Below are 15,081 nucleotides of genomic sequence, written 5' to 3' on the forward strand. Positions count from 1 at the left end.
TATCAATTATCATAAATTTCTTGTAATTCTTTTTTTTTTACGGCTTATAATTACCGCTGAAATGAGAATCATCGGTGGGATGTATATCTGAATGCAAAACCAGCTGTGACAGTGAGATCATCGATTCCACCAACAAAACTTTATCCGCATTCCTTGCAATCATATCCATATCCTGTAACAGTGATCCGAAACGAATCGATGTAAGCAGCCAAAATGATAGTGAATAAGTTACAGCCGAGTTCACCCCAAGTACCCGTAGGTACATTTTAGAAGCCTCTGTCATGATGTTTGACTTAGCTTTGTAGCCTCCTCCAGCAGTTTGCTGGTTGAATCCCGTACTTCCTCCGGAACTCTGAGCTTCGGGGTGCACTTGGTCTAAGGCATATAAAATGATAACCTTCATGACATCGACCAGAAGCAAACTCTTTGTTGTAATTCCCCACACACCCTCATTAGCATACCTGCACGAATCCTTTAACACGCATCGACTGCAAACCTGAAGAGAAGTGATCACAATATTTTAACTAGATATAAAGAAGGTTTTACTTGTTTCAAGTATTGAAACAATGCCTTACAGTGCCTTCTTGAATTTTAAAGATTTTTCGCAATCTCTTAGCAGCAAAGACATTGGTTTTATCCAGGGAAGGGCAGCCAAAGGCCGCGACTTTCTTCAAGCGTGTGCCCGACAGCCATCTGAAAATACAATGTTGATGTCATTTAGTGAAGATTCCCCCAAACTACGTGAAATTATCAAGTGTTTCTGCTCTTAATAACAGCCAAACATAACACGAAGAACATCAATCAGGCAACATACATTTAACAATATCAAATCCAAAATGAAAAAGGACAAAGGGGAAAACATGTTCTTACTTTGCAATCTCTTGATGATCTTTAGCAAACTCGTAAGCAGAAAACTTGATAAAACCTCTAGCATAATTATTATCAAAGTGCCCAAAATCCAACTTGTTGTCCTCCAAGAAATTAGCTTTGTGAAAATACCCTATTGAAAACAAATACCTAACGAAAGCCTCAACAAAAACCGAAAGATCCTTCAAAGCTGTTACCTCCCCGGACTCTCTCCTCGGTTTCACAATCCTTTTCACTTTTTCTTCCTTCCTTTCACCCCCAAACAACCCAACCAAACTGTTAACTTTCCAGGGTATGTCCCCCTCAACTTTCTCTTCGGCTTCCTTTTCGGGCTTGAACTCCCCAACTTCTCTATCCAACTCCCTTGATTTGCTCATTAGCCTATTATTTTCGTCTTGGCTCTGGCTTTCTCTTTCACCAACCTTTTCAGTTAAACCAACAGTTTCTTCAAACAACAGAGAAAGTGGCTTCTCGGTTGGTTCCGGGGAGACAAACAAAGGGTTCTGATCATAAAGGACGGTGGAGGAGGGAAGAGTTTGTAAAGAGAGCTACGGGTTTTGAAGAGAGCTTTGGTTTGGTTAGAAAGTAGTAGAGTTTTAAAGAGATACAGTTCGTAATGGAGGGGTTTTAGAAGGATCTTAAGGTTCAGAGACAGAGTGGCTATGGGATTTTTGCGTACGATGCCATAGAAGAATCTGCAGAGCTATAGAGAAAATGGGCGAAACATCGGTCCTTTATTAGGGACCCAAAGCTGGACCGTAAACCAGCCCATTACCTGAAGAAACCAAAGCTGCGGTTTCATACATCAATATGCTTTCATTACTAGTTTTGTTCAGAAGGCCCATTACCTCAAGTATGTAAAATATTCGATACATAGAATATCTATTTTTTTTGTTAATCCCAGGAAAATACAATATAATATCTATTTAAAGATAATTCTTAATCATTTAATATTAAACACGTTAAACTCTTATATCACTGACATTCATGATGCTTGAACTCGAGACCTCAAGGAACAACAACAATTCTTTTACCAGCGAGGTGTCTTGATTCGTACAAAATATCTAAAATTTAGACTACATAATTTTACATATTCTAATTGTAAACCCACAACTTTAAATTCGTCACTTAAATAAACAATATTATTTAATCTAAATTTTGCGCACTCTATATATATATATATATATATATATATATATATATATATATATTAAAGTACAAAAACATAAACATAAAAGTTCTCATTGGTGTAAAATATTACTATAATATAAAAAATAGTTCTCTCTCAAAATAATTTAGTTTTATCTTATTGGTGTGCCACCGCCTCTTCTTTTTTGTCTTTGTTGATCAATGGCAACATTAATTTTAATGTTGGTTACCGAATGTCGGTATTATTTATTTCCTTTTTCTTTTCTATATCGTATATTTATTTTCTTTTTTTATTCTCAACAAGTCTGCTTATGTTTCACGTTTACATCTATTTTTATGACACGTTTTCTTATGCATTTTGTCATGTTTTTCTGTTATTTGGTCGTATTTTCATTTATCATTTTCTAAGGGTTTATTTGACTTTGACACAACTGATCAAGATGGATTTTATCTAATATCTTGTGATATTCTTTGTTTTAACCTTCAGATTGGATTTGAATACTCGCTTTTCGTTCGTTGATAGCTTTTTATGTCGTTCGAGTTTGATTTGTGGATTTTCGGTGTCTTTCAATAGTTTAATCCCTTTTGTGATTCGTTTGTCGATGTGATCAAATCTGTTTGTATTTATATTTGTTCGAGTTTTCTTGGTTAGATTTAATCTTTCCTTGTATGGTCCTTATGCGATCTTAAATCGCTATATTTGTTTCAATGATTATAGGAAATTTCCTTAATTATATGTTTAATTTATTGTGATTGTAAATCTTTATTTTAATTTAGAATATTTCTTATTTTGAATAAAATTAATTGTTTCTTTTTAAAAAAAAGTTCTCTTTAGTGTGTTGCTCATCCATTTTTTTTATTATTTGCTACGGTACCAACTTTAATGTTGGTTACCGATCGTGGATTTTTTTTTCTTCTTATATCATATTTTTTTATTTTCAATAAGTTTGCATTGTGACATTTTTTTCATTTGCTTTTATTACACGTTTTCTTCTTTCTTTTGGCATGTTTTTCGGTCGTTTGACTTTTTTTATTTATCTTTTTCTAATGATTGATTTGACATTATCACAACTAATCAATATGACACTTATCCGATATCATACTTATTTTCTTGCTTAGGGCTCTCGGATTGGATTTGGATACCTAATTCACTTTCGTGGATTGTTTTTCACGTTGCTCGAGTTTGATTTTACGGTTTTTTTCGTGGTCATTTAGTAGCTTGATCCTCCTTTGCGGTTCATTTGCTGATACGAGATCTTTTTGTATCTATCTTTGTTCAGAATTCTTGGTTAGATTTTTAATCTTTCCTTGTATGATATTTATATGATTTAAATTGTTAGTTTGTTTAATGATTATAGTAAATTGTCATGACTATGTGCTTAATTTACATTTTTTATGGTAAATCTTTATTGAAATTCAAGATATTTTCGGCACCGTTATTGGATTCCACGTGGGTGTGGATTCAAATGGAAACAAAGAAAGTTTTGTGGTCAACGTCAAAAATAACATTTATCTCATATTAATATAATATTTAAAGCGTTTAACTAAGTATTTGAAAGAGAAAATAACCTCAGTGACTAAAAATGCCTTATAATATACGATTTTAACCAATTTTTTTTGGATTTCCCAAAATGACCAACTAAATCGCAATGCGATAATTCGCAATGCGATCTCCGGTATCGCAAATCAGTTTCCAGATTCGCGTTAAATCGCAACGACTGGTGGTATTGCATTTGTTTCTTAAGAATTTTCTCTAAAAAAATAGTATTCACGCGGACGTGTCGAAGACACGTATTACCACGACCACGACCACGACCACGACCACGACCACGACCCCGACCCGAGACAGACGGCGGCGGCGGCGGCGACACGCGAGAGTCCCCCTTATTCTCTATCACTCAACAAGGAAGTGAGAAGGTCAAGCCTTAAATACCATTCCCAATAGTGTTTCCAATACTTTGTGGGATTGAGCATTACCAACATTTGTTCCTAATACTATGTGGGATTGAGCCTTAAATAGTGATATTATTTGTGAATTATAGTTAATGACTTTAGTATTTGTATGAAATTATTTGTGGTTTGTTTAGTTTTCATGCAATTCTAATTTATTTTCAATTGATTGTAATTGCACGATAACAATTTTTTTTATTCTCGCGAGTGATGCAATGTTTTTTGAATGTTTTGCTTAAAATTGCAATAATCGCGATTGATTGTAGATTGACTTTTAATTATGACATATTTAATCGTATGATACTAATGCAATTGGTTGTTGATTCAGTTGTTTTAAGGTGCATAATTTTTAATTGTTTCTTGAATAATAACATAGCATTGAAAACAAGTGTTGGTAATGCTCAATCTCACATAGTATTGGAAACACTATTGAGAATGGTATTTAAGGCTTGGTTTTCTCACTTCCTTGTTGAGTGATAGAGAACAAGGGGGACTCTAGCGCCGCCGCCGTCCGTCTCGGGTCGTGGTCGTGGCCGTGGTCGTGGTAATACATGTCTTCGACACGTCCGCGCGAATACTATCTTTTTAGAAAAAATTCTTAAGAAACAAAATTTTAGACTATCGCAACGAATTTAGAATAAATCGCAACGAACTTGGAATAAATCGCAACACGAACTTCGACTATCGTAACGAAATTAGAATAAATCCCAACGCGAATTTAGACTATCGCAACGAACTTGATAACAACATTTTTTGTCACTAAAATTATTTTCTCTATTTAAAATTGTCTTTAAGAGAAACATGAATAAAATAAATGGTGGGAACGTAAAACAGAAAATAACGGAAAATGGCCCAACCTTTGACGGTTGCTTTTCGCTCCATGTCCGAAGAAAAATATATTTTTGTGTGATTTCCCATTCTTTACTCACCAAGCTTCCACCATTGTTTCTCTTACTCCTGCAAACATCAAATCAAATATCCGCTCAAAAATGAAACAAATTTATCGCAGTTTTTTTAAGGAAATGATCGTTTGCATTGGAGAAGTGACGGTAGTTGGGGATTTGATATTTGAAGCTAAACAATAGTTTATTGCTTTTTTTCTCCGCTCGGTAATCGTTTGATAAACGATACTTCTTTTCAAGGTAAGAAATCTTAAGAAGCTTTACTTTTACCATTTATTGTTTGATTCTTTTTTCCTTTTTTTCCAATTAAATTTAGGAAAAGGAGGGCGCCAAATTGGACTGTTCATAAATATACATACATATATATATTATATACATGTATAGTTTTCTGTATCAGTAGTGATCTTATTTTCCTTTTTTTCTATCGTTTTTCATCTTAGGTTCATTGGGGGAGGTAAAGGTTAAGTGTTCTTCTAACAGTTTCTCATTAGCTTAACTTCGTTTTTTTGTTTTCTGGGTTCCAGTTGCTTTTTCTCCTTAATTCGCTTTTTTTAGTGGCTCTACTCTCTGTTTGTTTCTCTGTCTGATTCTTAACTGTTTTGATTAATTAAATCTCAAGCAAACATAATCCATAAATCGAAACGTTAAACTCTGTTTAAAACACGTTTGATGTCTCTCAAATCTCACGACTTTTTAAGACTGAATAAAAAAGGGTTAAGCTTTCAATCTGTTAAACATGTAAATCTTAATCTAAACACATGCACGTGTAATTCCCACCGAAAACTAAAAACTAGGGGTTTATTTAGGCTAGTAGGTGTAGGACAAACTCCGCAAAAGGCTTCTACTTACAGGACAAAATAGGCACAAATCTCGGTAAATATAAAAAGATGTTGCAGAAATCCTACGGATGTTTAAGGCTGTTGCACTGCAGAAAGAAAGCATCTGTGCAATGCATTGTTTTTTCTACTATTATTAATTAGAGTATGCGATTGTTGTATAGTTTCAAAATCTGAATGTTCATACATAGCAGCATATAATGATAAATTAGAAAGATTGTCATATGAATTTTAGCATGTCTGTATGCTTTCGTTATATTGCAGACTTTGTTTTATGCTTCTGTTATATCATATTGGTATAATTGCATCATATTTAAGATTACCATATGAGGAGTATAAAATATGCAAAGCTCGTGAATATGCTGCAGCTGTTTCATATTAGATTTTGCACTTTGGTGGTCCCCCAAGGACCCTTCCCAAATGAACTCAGCTTACTTTATTTTTAGAGTTATTTTAGTCTGTGAATTGTGAATGCATATACCCTTAATAATTCCATGGGGGTTAAAATATAGCCAATTGTTAAAAATGATGTGCCACTTTGGTGGAAATTTCAAGTGGTTCATGGACCACATTTTTCTTGGGGGAGGGGGTGTCCTGTTGTCAACTTTGCTCATATGTAACTAGAATATTTTGTAGGGTTTGTCTCTTGTATCCTGTAAAAATACAGCTTATCTTAATTTAGATTTGTGCTCAAGTTTCAAGCCTTCTTTACCATCTTATCAGTATAGTTTTGGGGCATGTTTATTGTTTAGATCACCCCCCAAGTCATCGAATGATTTTTCTATTCCACTTTCCTCTTCGTGTTCTTCTGCGTTTGTCTTCACCTTTCTTTTCCCGCGTTGTTGAAAAGTATTCATTTTTTTACTCTGTCAAAAGAAGGCTAATTAGAAGCTAAAAAAAGTTCAAAACAACTAACAAAAAGCAAATTCCATTTTCCATTAAAGATCTTGGTCTGTGTTAAAGCGTCTTGCTTTTTATTCTTTTCAGTCAACACGCTTGTGACCTCTGCATTTCTCCCTTATTTATTCTTCTGTTCACTTGTAATAGGTGGTGGTGTCATTTGTGAGATTTTGCAGATGGAAGCGGTGAAGCCATCGGCCGTTACTCCAACAAAGAGTAAATGGGTTCAAACGTTATCGAGAGTTCTTCACCTTCATGCTGCTACTGCCGGGATTGTCCCTGATGATGGAGTTCAGAAAGTTAAGCCAAAAGAAACCGAAGAATGGAACGACGTCTTACAACATGATGAAGAGCTTCAAAGAAGGGCATCCATGGAAGCTCTTACTGCGAAAATATTTGCTACCGTTTCTGCTATTAAAGCTGAATATGCTCAGCTGCAGTATGCGCAGTCACCTTATGATGCTGAGGGGATTCAAGCTGCTGATCCCATAGTTTCAGTCTTTCAGACTTGAAGAAATTGTCAGAATTGAAGCAGTGTTTCCTGAAGAAACAGTATGATCCTTCCCCGGAACAAGCTATGGTTTTATCTGACCTTCAGGAGCAGAAAAGTCTTTCCAAGACATTCAAGATTATGGGAAAGAAACTGGAATCTCAGCTGAAGCTCCAAGAGTCTCAGATCATTTTTCTTCGAGAAAAGTTGGACGAATCCAGTAAGGAAAACAGGTTGCTGGAGAAGAGATTGAATCAAAGTGGTCAGTTATTTGTGCTCGACAATCTTCACCTATCAAGCTTGAATCCTAGCCATTTCATTACCATTCTTGGACAAACTGTTAAGTCCGTTGGAAGTTTTGTCAGGCTGATGATAGATGAAATGAAGTCCGCTGACTGGGATATCGATACGGCGGCTAGTTCGATCGAACGAGGCGTGGTGTATCGGAAAGAAGATGACAAATGGTTTGCATTTGAGTCCTTCATTTGCATGGAAATGTTCAAGGCCTTCCACCGCCCTTACTTCTCTCTTTTCGGCAAATCCATACCGGAGGGGAAGAAACATCCACAAGTCTTCTTCGATAGATTCATGGAACTGAATTCCTTGAAATGCAAGGAATATCTAGCCATGAAACCGAAGTCAACATTCGCGAAATTCTGTCGTCACAAGTACTTGCAAGTCATTCATCCCAAGATGGAATCATCATTTTTCAACAATTTGAGCAGTAGGGACATGATGAGTTCCTATCAATTCCCAAACACTACATTTTTCGCCTTATTCGCCGAAATGACAAAGCGGGTATGGCTTCTGCACTGCTTAGCCTTTGCTTTCCAGCCAGGGGCCTCAATCTTTCAGATCAGCAAAGGGTGTAGATTCTCTGAAGTATACATGGAAAGTGTCGATGAGGAAGCGTTCCTTTCACCGGATATTACACCGGAATCGGAACCGTAGGTGGCTTTCACCGTTGTTCCGGGATTCAGTATTAATAAAACTGTTATACTGGCCAAGGTGTATCTCTCTCAAATGAAGACAAGGTAACCCAGTTAGTAGGTAGCCATAGGCAAATACATTGGATCCACAACATGGGTTGAACTGGATGCCATTATCTCGATGCTTTTTGTAGTAAATTAGATCGAGGAAAATGGCTTTTGCTGGTTACAGTATCTGTTGTGGGGATTTGAAACATGGTTACCTAGGCAACTTATCTGCATGTTTTGTGGCCTTAAGGCTCAATCACTGGTAATTTCTTTGTAAGACACATCCCCCAAGTTTGTCAATATTAGGCCATTGATGTTTATTGATGTTTTTAGCTGTTTTCCATTCTTGCCCTACCATATGCATATTGTCACGGGGTTAGACTGCTGCTAGCAAGCTCGTACGATCTTAGATTTTTTCAAAGTCGAAAATCGGCTAAGTGACCCGAACCTTCACTAAGCAAGAAAGCTTAGTACGTTGGAAAACCCAAAAGAAATGGGGAAAACTAAGAGATGGACGCACAAAGTAAGAAGAGAGAATTGAGAGTGAATACTAGTTTGTATTTCTCAATTGAGGTGTGTAAATGAAGGGGGTGAGTCTCCTTTTATAGTTGGAGTCCCCTACAATCAACGGTTGTGATTAAAATACATCAATGGCTAAGATGAGAGCTTTACACTATTTACAAAGTGGGCAATGTGTTGGCATCACAAGTGGGAATTATCTTTAAGATAATAATTATCCTCCCTCCAATGTGGATGGGTCAGCTCACTTGGGGCTTCTAGAAGGCCCAAAACGTGGCAAAGATAGTCTCTGGCAGCCTTGAATGAACTTAGCTTGGTTATGGGCTGGCGGTCCGTGACATTCTCCCCCACTAGTTCTAGCGATGCCCTCGTTGCGCGGCTAGAGTGGAATTGATCTATCTTATCTCAGAATTGCCTTAAGTCTTTGGAAGGTTCCCAACTTCTTTCATTCTCTGGAAGTCCCTTCTACTGAACAAGGTATTCATGCCTTGGTCTATGTCCCACTCGATGAACGGGTCTCTCCGCATGGATGGCTTCTACTTTGTTCTCGTAAGAGACTTTTAACCCGACTGGCGCTCGGTGTGACTTGCCTCGATCTAGCTCCTCCTCGTCCTGATAGTATGGCTTCAACAAACTCACATGAAACACAAGATGAGCTTTGATCGTCAGAGGCAATTCCAATCTGTAGGCCATAGTGCCTACTCGCTTTAGAACTTTAAACGGCCCCTCGTATCTTCGCACAAGCCCTTTGTGATATGGGTTGCGCAAGATCCCACTTAATTTGGCAAGGACTAGGTCACCAACCTTAAAATTGACATTCCGACGCTTTCGATCCATCCACTTCTTGGTTCGCTTCCCGGCCTTGTGCAAACAAGCTCGGGCAAGTTCATGATGTTCTTGTCACTCCTTGACAAATTGGTATGATGTTGGATTCGACCCTTTGTACCCGGTCAATATTGTATTTGGAGTGAGCGGCTGTTACCCGGTAATAATCTCAAATGGACTCTGATTTGTCGCTTCACTCCTTTGTAAATTGTAGGAAAATTGAGCTATATCCAACAATTTCAGCCAGTCAAGTTGCGTGGCACTCACATAGTGCCTCAAGTATGTCTCTACGAGCGTATTCACTTTCTCGGTCTGCCTATCCGTCTGTGGATGAACACTCGTCGAGAAGTTCAAGCTTGATCTCATCAACTTGAACAACTCCTTCCAGAACCTCCTAGTAAACCTTGTGTCCTGATCACTGATAATCGTCTTTGGAACGCCTCAGTACTTCCACCACGTGCTTAAGAAAAAGACGTGCGGCTTCTTCGGCTGGGCATACTTTGGATGCTGGGATAAAAGTTCCATACTTGGAAAATCTATCAATCACTACCATGATGCTAGAAAATCCATCGGTAACCGGCAGACCTACAATAAAATCCATGGAAAGACTCTCCCATGTCTTTCAAGGATTGGCAAAGGCTGCAACAATCCAGCTGGTTTTTTCTACTTTATCTTGTCTTGTTGGCACACAACACATGTCTTCACATAGGCCTCAATATCATTACCCATGTGCGGCCAGTAATAGTGTTCTGTTATTAAGGCCAAAGTCCGGTGGATCCCCGGATGTCCCCGCCCACTTGGAATCGTGACATTCCTTCATGAGCTCCTTTCGCAGCACATAGAGGCGGTGTCCTCGAACATACAATTAGCCTCCCTCGAGCCAAAACTTTCGAGTCTTACCCTTAGTGGCAAGCTCAATCAATGAAGTGGCCATCTAATCATGTGACAACCCCTTCTTGATGCGTTCCCGTATCTGTCCGTCGACATACTGACAAACTCCATGTCGTACCTTCGACTTAAGGTATTGGCTACGAAATTTACTTTCTCTGATTTGTGCTCAAAGAACAAATCAAACTCGGCAAGAAACTCTTTCCATCGAGCCTTCTTCGACGACAACTTCTTCTGGGTTAAGACGTAACTGTTGGCAACATTATCGGTAAACACTATGAACTTTGACCCAAGTAAATAATGTTGCCATGTACACAAACAGTGCACAACCACCGTCATCTCTTTCTCATGGACCGTGTATCGCTTTTCGGTCTCGTTGAGCTTTCAGCTTTCGTAAGCAATCGGATGTCCTTCTTGCATCAAGACCCCACCAATTGCAACGTCAGATGCATCGGTGAATACTTCAAAGGGCTTGGTGTAATCTGGCAACACCAAGATTGGCTCGCTTATCACACCAATTGCAACGTCGGATGCATCGGTGAATACTTAAAAGTGGTTGGAGCATTCGTGAGGCCAAAGGGCATCACAAGGTATTCATACGAACCATACCTGGTCACGCATACTGTCTTCGGTTCATCTCCCTCGGTTATCCTCACTTGGTAATAGCCCGATCGCAAGTCCAACTTGGTGAACCAACTTGCACCACCAATCTGATCGAACAAGTCCGCAATGAGGGGAATCAGGTACTTGTTCTTCACTGTGAGCTTATTCAAAGCCCGATAATCGATACACATCCGCAAGTAACCATCGTGCTTATTTTGAAACAATACCAGGGCACCATAGGGGGACTTCGATGGTTGGATGTAACCATCATTAAGAAGATCCTTCAAATGTCTGCGCATCTCCTCTAACTCGGGAGGAGCCATTCGGTAAGGGACTCGAGCGGGTGGCTCCGCATTCGGCACAAGCTCAATCTTATGATCAATCTCCCTCTTTGGAGACAACTTCTTTGGCAACTCGGAAGACATCACATCTTTGAATTCTGCCAAAATGTTGCTCACCACATCAAGAACTTCCTTTGTTGTGGTTGGCTCATCACACACCAAGACCGCTAAGAAGGTTGGTTCCTCATTGTGCACCACCTTTGAGAATTGAATAGCGGATGAAACTTTTGCGCCTACTCTGGACCCTCGGCTTACTGGAACAATGCATTGTTGCTTTGGATCCAGAATGCACAAGCAATTGGCAAATGGTATTGGGAAAGCATTGATCCTGTCCAAGAAACTTAACGCAAGTACAAAATCAAAGTCATCAAGAGGAATTACCTTAATGACTTCTCTTCCGGACCAACCTCCAACGGTTAACTCGATTCCCTTTACGACCCCCGTAATCGGAACTTCTTCGACGTTCACGATTTTGATAGAACCATTTGCCTTCTCCACATTAAGGCCAAGTCTCTTGGCAACTGGTTTGGACATGAACAATTCTGAGGCACCGGTGTCCACTAGTGAACTCAATTTTTTGCCAGCAACGTTGACGTCCACGAACATCAACCCTTTCTTCTTTCGACCCTTCTTGACCGCATGGTGCTAAGGATGGAGCCAAGCTTTAGAGTCTCACTCTCTTCCCCATCTTTCTCCTTGATGGTTGAGAGTTTATTCTTCTGCGGACAACCCCTCGCCAAGTGCCCTTGGCCCTTGCAGTTGAAACATTGGATAATCGACTTATCTTTCTTATCCAAGTGCTTACTATTCGATGGCCTTCCACTGCCACTCGAATCTTTGTCGGATTTGAATGCCCTGTCCCTATTGCCACTGCTGCCTCAAAACTTTGGCTTTGGTTTGGAGTCCACACTCTTAACACCAAGCTCAATGACTGACTCAACCGTTGTCTAGGCAGTCGAGAGATCATTGACCCCTCGTCGCCTTAGCTCGTTTTTCGCCCATGGTTTTAGCTCATCCATGAAGGTGAAGTACCCGTCCTCTTCACTTAAATTTGGGACTTGGAGACTTAGTTCGATAAACTTTCGAACATGCTCCCTCAATGACCCTTCTTGCTTGAGATGCCTCAACTTGGACTACGCCTCATCTTTGGTATACTCCGGGTAGAACTATTCCTTGAACTCCGCTTGGAACTCTTCCCATGTTGCAATGGCATCGTTACCACGCTTCACGTTGTTGCATCTACGTCGCCACCACATGAGGGCAACCTCGGATAAGTAAACGCTAGCGATACTTACTTTCTTGGTATCCTCCGTGATGCCCATGACCGCAAAGTATTGGTCCAGCCCCCAAAGGAAATTCTCGACATCCTGAGCTGACCTGGACCCTTTGAACTTTTCTGGTTTAGGGATGTCGCCCAAGGTTTTGGGTGCAACCGTGGCCACGCCACTTCCGAATGCAGCTTTGCACACCAACAGCTCGGTCTTGAGCAACTCGGCCTCCCTCTTTAGCTTTGCCACCTTAGAATCAGAACTCTCGCTCTTGAGTTCCTTGACTTCCTTCCTTAAAGCCACGACCATGGCTTCTAAGGAATCACCACGATCGGTTATCCTTGCATCCAACTCGTTGAGGGAATCTTGAACCTCCTCCTTGATAGAATCCAAAGACTCTAGCTTGTCGAGGTCCAACGATCCCAACCATTCAAGGTCTACGGACTCCAGCATGTCCAACACTACCTTGGCTTCCGTCATGGAACCTTCGAGCCTGGTAACCTTCTCCTGGAGGGATGCGAGAACATCTCTCGATGGTGCTCTCTTCTTTCCAGCATTACGGGATCCATTCCCATCGGAAACTCCTGCATCGCCATGTTTTGGTGCCATCTCGAACCTACAAAATAGATAAAAATACGCTCTGATACCACTTGTCACGGGGCTAGACTGTTGCTAGCAAGCTCATGCGGCCTTAGACGTTTTCTAAGTCGAAAATCGGCTAAGTGACATGAACCTTCACTAAGCAAGAAAGCTTAGAACGTTGGAAAACCAAAAGGAAATGGGGAAAACTAAGAGATTGACGCACAAAGGAATAAGAGATAATTGAGAGTGAATACTAGCTTGTATTTCTCAATTGAGGTGTGTAAATGAAGGGGGTGAGCCTCCTTTTATAGTTGTAGTCTCCTATAATCAACGGTTGTGAGTAAAATACATCAATGACTAGGATGAGAGCTCTACACTATTTACAACAAGTGGGTAATGAGTTGGCATCAATAGTGGGAATTATCTTTAAGATAATAATTATCCTCCCTCCAAGGTGGATGGGTCATCTCACTTGGGTCTTCTAGAAGGCCGAAACGTGGCAAAGGTAGTCTCTGTCAGCCTTGAATGAACTTAGCTCGGTTATGGGTTGGCGGTCCGTGACAATATATAAACATTCATCATATATATCATTTATGCATGGTTCAGTCTCGTGTGTCATGCCATTGACTCCATTGGATGTTACAATCCGTGTTTTTGTATCGTGTTCGTGTTATTTTTCAAAGTATAACTAGTAACCCACAGAAGAATTAAAAAGTAAAAAATCAAAAATCCAAATTGTGAACCAACCCAACTAACACAAAGTGATGCCTATTTGTGAATTCCAACAAAGTATTTAATAGGTTGTTGGAGCTCCTGTCCTGTCTCTGGAACTGGAATCTTTGAAGAAATATAAATGCATTTTAGATATCATAAAAATTGTGTATTGGTTTGCAAAATAACATTGGATGTCACGAAAAATATTAAAAAAGTTGTATGGGACTCAATGTGTGTTCGGTCATGAAAGGACAAAATTACTTGCCAAGGATCCGATCATATTAATTAATCTTATATAAATATTTAAAAATAATTTTAAAATAATATCGATTTTAAAATTTTATCTTTATTATCCTGGATCGATCCATTGATTTTGGTGAATGAATCGACTCATATCACACATTGATTTTAGTAGATCAATCTTACATTGATGATTTTGGTAATGATTGTTGGGCCTAACATTTTCAGAAAACCTGAAAATAAATAGGAAAAACAACGCTTATTTAACACTTCTTTGCGAAGCATAGTCAAACATAAGTATGAATTTATATTTTTTTATCAAATTATTAACGGAAAATAAGGGAAAAGGTCAGTACAGATTTTCCTGCATAAGATGTCTTCGTGAGTTTTGCCATTTGGTCTGCTGCCATGTTTGCTTGGAAATAGATTAACCAGCATCCTATTGAAAATAATATCGGTGGCGCGTGGGGTTGGATATTATATGGGGTGCAAATAACTGATAGCTGTTAGTTTATTCTTGTAGTTGGTTTGACCAACTAATCAAATTAGTTGATTTGAGAAACTAATTTGATTAATGATTTAAAATTTAGTTGTTAAGTACACATATGTTTTATAATACTTTAGTTTTTATTAGGGTGAAATTATTCGGATAAAATACTTTTGACAAAGAATTAAAAAATTCTTAAGAAAATTAGTGAATATTTTTGAAAATTTTGATTATATTTTTTAATTTAATATTTATAAATATTAACCTTGTGAGATTGATTCATATTATTAACCTTATATAAAATATCAACTCTACATTTTTTTATTTTCATATTTTGCTATATATTTTTTAACTAAAATACATTTGAGAATTCACAACTAAAATATATAATAATAAAATAAAATTTCACTAAAATATATTAGGATGTAGACTATTACATTATATTAGGTTTTATGGTAATTATGTAATTATGAAAATAATAAGATAAAATATATCACTTAACATCTTTTTCTTTGTTAAAAAAAGTTTAAGTTAGGAGTGACT

General features: G+C 38.5%; 1 protein-coding gene and 1 pseudogene across 1 annotated transcript; one reads left to right on the forward strand and one right to left on the reverse strand.

The window, feature by feature from the left end:
* Window positions 1-37: 37 nt before the first annotated feature.
* Window positions 38-1,712, reverse strand: LOC120164629. Its single transcript, XM_039174305.1, has 4 exons — window positions 1,632-1,712; window positions 871-1,370; window positions 576-693; window positions 38-496 (listed from the first exon to the last, which is right to left on the reverse strand). Exons 1-4 carry the CDS (start codon window positions 1,710-1,712, stop codon window positions 38-40), a joined length of 1,158 nt encoding a protein of 385 aa, XP_039030236.1.
* A 5,068-nt stretch (window positions 1,713-6,780) lies between these two features.
* LOC120164630 lies at window positions 6,781-8,158 on the forward strand (annotated as a pseudogene).
* The last annotated feature ends 6,923 nt before the right edge of the window (window positions 8,159-15,081 follow it).

Source organism: Hibiscus syriacus, unplaced genomic scaffold (assembly GCF_006381635.1).
Source record: "Hibiscus syriacus cultivar Baekdansim isolate YM2019G1 unplaced genomic scaffold, ASM638163v2 tig00111540_pilon, whole genome shotgun sequence".
NCBI lineage: Eukaryota > Viridiplantae > Streptophyta > Magnoliopsida > Malvales > Malvaceae > Hibiscus > Hibiscus syriacus.

What these genes read in the sequence shown, in the direction of transcription:
- LOC120164629 (XM_039174305.1), bottom strand. Translation starts at nt 1,712, where the DNA reads ATGGGCCTTCTGAACAAAACTAGTAATGAAAGCATATTGATGTATGAA. An exon ending in TTTCTTCAGGTAATGGGCTG is followed by an intron (nt 1,371 to 1,631) that starts GTTTACGGTCCA and finishes CTTTATGATCAG; the next exon opens with AACCCTTTGTTTGTCTCCCC. An exon ending in GATCATCAAGAGATTGCAAA is followed by an intron (nt 694 to 870) that starts GTAAGAACATGT and finishes TTGTATTTTCAG; the next exon opens with ATGGCTGTCGGGCACACGCT.